We start from the raw sequence: 5,466 nt of genomic DNA on the forward strand, positions 1-5,466 counted from the left end.
ATGTATTTTTGGGCACCTGAACTATGCACCAAAACTTTCTAACTTTTGTTCAACCAACCAGATTTAATCTCGGGCACCCGAACCATTTAAAAGGCCTTTTTGAGTTGAGTCTATTCGGGCGACCGAACTGAAGTTCAGCCACCCAAATCTTCTCGGGTTACTTAATTATTTATCGAGGTTAAAAGGGTTAAACCGGATTAAAAGTCCTAATGTGTTTTAAAACTTTCCTAATAATATCCTACGTGTCCTAAATGGTTATAATTTGACCTTGGTCTATATATATGAGTTCATTTATGTGGATTAGCAACTAATTAAGAAAATCATTAGCCAAAAATTCTCTCTATTTTCAAAATCTCACTTTGCTCAAATACTCTCATATTCTCATCCCCTTGATACATTTTAGTAGTGTGAGAGCTTATTGATTATGCTTGTGATTACTAGATATTGCTAATACTCCCATAGTATTGATTGATTATTTGATATTGATTTTAGGGAGTTTGGTTAAGTTTTATCTCACAGATTTGAACTTTATAAATCTTGTGTTGGGATAAACTAGCAAGCTTAAGGATCTTTGCATTGTCATTGCAAGATTCCTATAACTTTGTTTTTATTGTGCAAAAATATTTCCTATAAACTATAATATTTTTCAAACTATTCTTGTGCTCTTTTCATTGAAGGAAATCTTTTGAAGATAGTTTGATTATCTGATTAGCATCTTTGAAACCTTGGTTTGTTATTGAAATTTGATATAACTTGTTTCAAAGATATAACTTATTTAGAACACTCTTGAACATTATAGTGATCACATCTTATTAAGTGTTGTTTGCACAAATATTCACATCACTGAGCATACATATTTTATACTGTTGATGTGCTTGTGATTGATTATGTTTGGTACATATTTGCTTTACTGAAAAGCATAATCACTGTACCTTGTCATATTGTGAAAATACTGTTGTATTTCAGGCGTGGCCTAAGGGGGTGGTAATCTAGTCTGGAAGGATTGTTTTGGTTGAGGTCAGCCCCGCTAATTGACCTAGTGTATTAGGTGCCGCTCCACCTGTTTAAGTGAGCTTTATAGTGGTAATTCTTGTGCTATTTAGCCAAGGCGTGGACGTAGGTAGTTTGCGAACCTCGATAACATTTCTGGGTATCATCTCTTATTTTCCTTTTTCTGGTGCATGCTTGGTTAATTTTATTATGCGATTTAATTCCCCTACATATTTAAATTGATTTAGTTTATGTGTAATAGATTGACCATAAGGTTGTGTATTACTACTGTTAGGGGATTTACCTAAGACATTAATTTTTGAAAATATCAATTCACCCCCCCCCCCTCTTGGGTTCACAGTAAAGCTAACATATTATCTTGAGATAACTCTTTTTCAGCTTAACGATCTTTGCATCTTTGTTGTAAAATTCAAAGGCTAGATTTTGTGCTTATTGCAAAACATTTTTTTAGAAGTTAATCTTGACTATCTCCTGATTTTATTGCTGAAAATATTTTGTGGAGATAAAGTTATTAGAAGTATAGATCTTTGAAATACTATTACTGTCTTACACCTATTTGACTCAAAGATCAATCTTAACATCATCTCTTATATTAATTGATTGACCAAATCTCACTTGAGCATTAGTTCCTTATCATACTTGAGTGCTTTGATCATACTATGTTTATTGCTGATACATATTTGCTTAGTTGAGAAGCATTTGATTTGTACGCAAACTTTATATTCAGTGTTGTATTCCAGGCGTGGCCTAAGGGGATATTAATCTAACCCATAAGGATTGGTTGCAAAGGTTGAGGTCAGCTATGATAATTTGACCTAGTGTTGTAAACGATGTTGTTCCACTCGGTAAGCATGCATTAATGGAATCCTTGAGCTTGCGAGCTAGAGGCGGGGACGTAGACAGTATTGGCCGAACCCCGATAATATATCGTGTGTGCACTGTTTTATATTTCTACATATTATATTTATCTGCGCATTTGATATTTGCTTAGAAAGATCCTAGGTTGTGTATTACTGCTGCTGGTTTAGTTAAACTTAGGAAGAATAATTTTTAAATATCCAATTCACTCCCCTCTTAGAATTACACCAAAGTCAACAATTTAAATTGAAATATCAAAAGAGATAAATCTTAAAAATTCACATCAAATTTAGGATCATTGAAGCTCAGCAATAAAGAGAACTCAAAGTAAAAAAGAATCAAATGAGTTTTCAGAACAAACTTTGTAAGTATTTCAAGTAAGATTCAAGTATGAATTGTCATTTTGAAGCTCATAATAATTACATGTTTCTATTATTATTTCCTGAAAAAAAAAAAATTAGAGTTTGCTTTTATAAAAAATATTTTAAATAGAACAAGCCCAGACGTGCCACTAGCAATTATTATTTTTTTAACATTGACGAATTTTCTAAAAATAATAGATGGAAACATGTAATTATTATAGCTCGCAATTTAATTTTTATTAATTATGAATTCATATTTTAAATTTATGAATTTTTTGTTTATAGAAATAAATATATTAATTAATTTTAAAACTAGTTAAGGAAAGGTCTGGGGTGAAACTAAATTACCGAATTTCCAGCAGAGATTTTATGTTTTTATTACCAAAATATATATATTCCATATAAGAGGAAATGAGTAGTTCAAGCAAATCTCGTAGGATGATTCTATGAGATTTGCCACGTGTCACCGTTCCATTTTTCAGACAAATATGTAAGCTTTAAAATAAATTTTTTTTTTCCAAATAAAGTATTATTTAATATTTTATTAAATAATAAAATTAAAATGGGAAAAATCTCAAAAAGCTCCCGAAGAGCCACCCATCCGACCGTTGATCCCTTTGAGCCATTCGAAGTTTCAAACGCAAGTACAGCCGTTAAAACTTAAACCCTAACCCTTCTATTTATATCCTCCCACCCCCATTCCGACGTTCATAACGTTTGATCTTCTTTCATTGATTCACAATGCGTGAAATTCTTCACATCCAAGGAGGCCAATGCGGCAACCAGATAGGGGCCAAGTTCTGGGAGGTGATCTGCACCGAGCACGGCATTGACCCCACCGGGCAGTACCATGGCGACTCCGATCTCCAACTTGAAAGGCTCAATGTCTACTACAACGAGGCCAGTTGCGGCAGGTTCGTTCCCCGTGCCATTCTCATGGATCTTGAACCCGGAACCATGGACAGCCTCAGATCGGGCCCCTACGGCCAGATTTTCCGGCCAGACAACTTCGTCTTCGGCCAGTCGGGGGCTGGAAACAACTGGGCTAAAGGGCATTACACCGAAGGCGCAGAGTTGATCGACTCTGTTCTCGATGTTGTGCGGAAGGAGGCAGAGAACTGTGACTGCTTGCAGGGTAATATACGATGCACACCCTCCTCAAACCCTTTATTCTCTTATTATTAGTTATGAGCGCATCTGTCTTTATATATATGTGTGTGTGTTTGTAAAATTTTTCACTCTGATATTGTAATTTGTTAACCAAATATGATCAGATAATGCTAAATTTTTTAATTGAAATTAAAAAAATTTATAGAAATGTTTATGTTTTTTTCTAAAATGGGAATCCCCTTCTTGTATTATGTATAGAAGATGCATTGCCCTCTTTGAAATCATTTGTGAACTTATGTTTAATTGAGAGATGATAGGAGTTGTTTGATTTGAATTTGCAGGGTTTCAGGTGTGCCATTCTCTAGGCGGTGGAACAGGTTCTGGGATGGGGACACTATTGATATCAAAGATCAGAGAAGAGTATCCAGACAGGATGATGCTGACTTTCTCAGTTTTCCCCTCTCCCAAAGTCTCTGATACGGTTGTTGAACCTTACAATGCAACTTTGTCTGTTCATCAGCTCGTTGAAAATGCTGATGAGTGCATGGTTCTCGACAACGAAGCTTTATATGACATTTGCTTTCGAACCCTCAAACTCTCAACTCCTAGTTGTAAGTTTTATTTTGTCTCCTACTTCTCATTCCATTCAGCACTATGATTTTAGCATATCGTTGATCTTTCTATCTTAGCTGCACAATATCAAATTTCTAGTATTCTTACTCACAGTATGACTGAATTTTTGCAATGCTGGACAATTTAAAGTTAATATTAGCAAACGGGTGGAAAAAATTGTACACTATTGCGTACTTCTTCTGAGCGGGTTCAGCAATCTTGGTTGATTCAGTATAAAATTCAAACATTTGCTTCCCCATTCTTGCAAAAAATTCTTTGGGTTTTTTTCTCATTCTATACATAGTTTAGTCTTTCTCTGAAAATCATTCATCCAAACTGACTAATTTTTTTCGTTGTTGTCTTTCAACAATTAACCACAGTTGGTGATCTCAACCATTTAATATCTGCTACTATGTCTGGGGTGACGTGTTGCTTGAGGTTCCCAGGCCAGCTTAACTCTGATCTCCGGAAGCTGGCTGTTAACCTCATTCCATTCCCTCGCCTTCACTTCTTCATGGTTGGTTTTGCCCCCCTCACGTCATGCGGGTCTCAGCAGTATCGAGCCCTCACGGTTCCCGAACTCTCTCAGCAGATGTGGGACGCAAAGAACATGATGTGTGCAGCTGATCCTCGACACGGCCGATATCTCACAGCTTCAGCTATGTTCCGAGGAAAAATGAGCACCAAGGAGGTAGATGAGCAGATGCTTAATGTGCAGAACAAGAACTCTTCCTATTTTGTAGAGTGGATTCCCAACAATGTGAAGTCCACTGTTTGCGATATTCCACCCACTGGTCTGAAGATGGCATCGACCTTCATTGGCAACTCAACTTCGATACAAGAGATGTTTCGGAGAGTGAGTGAGCAATTCACAGCCATGTTTAGGAGGAAGGCTTTCTTGCATTGGTACACGGGGGAAGGAATGGATGAGATGGAGTTCACGGAAGCTGAGAGTAACATGAATGATCTTGTGTCGGAGTACCAGCAGTATCAGGATGCAACGGCAGATGAGGAGTTAGATTACGAGGATGAAGAGGAGGAATATCAGGAATGATTTTGTGGTGGTATGCTGGAAATTGGGAAGTTGCCAATGGCAATTCTTGATTTACCATGTTGTAAGCTGGCTGTATAAGCTCAACTTCCAGTTGCTTGTTCTGTAGTATGAAAAATGTGTCACTTGCAGAGGGAGAAAAAAAAAAAAGAGTTATAAATAGAAGAATTTCTCTGCATTTTGCTTGTAGTTGTTCCTTGCTATTTTAAACATTTTGCGTAGTGAAAATATGCTCTCTTGTTTTCAAACTTGATCTCTGATCTGTGGGCTTGAATTTCATTTACAGCTCCCTACAAAGTTGGCAGATTCTTGTTTCTTGTTCTGTAGTATGAAAAATGTGTCACTTGCAGAGGGAGAAAAATAAGAGTTATAAATAGAAGAACTTCTCTGCATTTTGCTTGTAGTTGTTGCTTGCTATTTTAAACATTTTGCGTAGTAAAAATATGCTCTCTTGTTTTCAAA

At 36.2% G+C, this 5,466-nt stretch overlaps 1 protein-coding gene across 1 annotated transcript; it reads left to right on the top strand.

The window, feature by feature from the left end:
• The first annotated feature begins 2,834 nt into the window (after positions 1-2,834).
• On the top strand, positions 2,835-5,466 carry LOC131149591 (tubulin beta-2 chain-like). Its single transcript, XM_058100174.1, has 3 exons — positions 2,835-3,366; positions 3,683-3,952; positions 4,334-5,466. The coding sequence occupies exons 1-3, from the start codon at positions 2,973-2,975 to the stop codon at positions 5,005-5,007; spliced, it is 1,338 nt and encodes a 445-aa protein (XP_057956157.1). The 5' UTR covers positions 2,835-2,972; the 3' UTR covers positions 5,008-5,466.

The sequence above is a fragment of the Malania oleifera genome, chromosome 2, assembly GCF_029873635.1.
Source record: "Malania oleifera isolate guangnan ecotype guangnan chromosome 2, ASM2987363v1, whole genome shotgun sequence".
NCBI lineage: Eukaryota > Viridiplantae > Streptophyta > Magnoliopsida > Santalales > Ximeniaceae > Malania > Malania oleifera.

Coding starts and splice junctions, on each gene's coding strand:
- LOC131149591 (XM_058100174.1), top strand. CDS start 2,973: ATGCGTGAAATTCTTCACATCCAAGGAGGCCAATGCGGCAACCAGATA. Junction 3,367..3,682: donor GAACTGTGACTGCTTGCAGG/GTAATATACGAT, acceptor TTGAATTTGCAG/GGTTTCAGGTGTGCCATTCT. Junction 3,953..4,333: donor CAAACTCTCAACTCCTAGTT/GTAAGTTTTATT, acceptor AATTAACCACAG/TTGGTGATCTCAACCATTTA.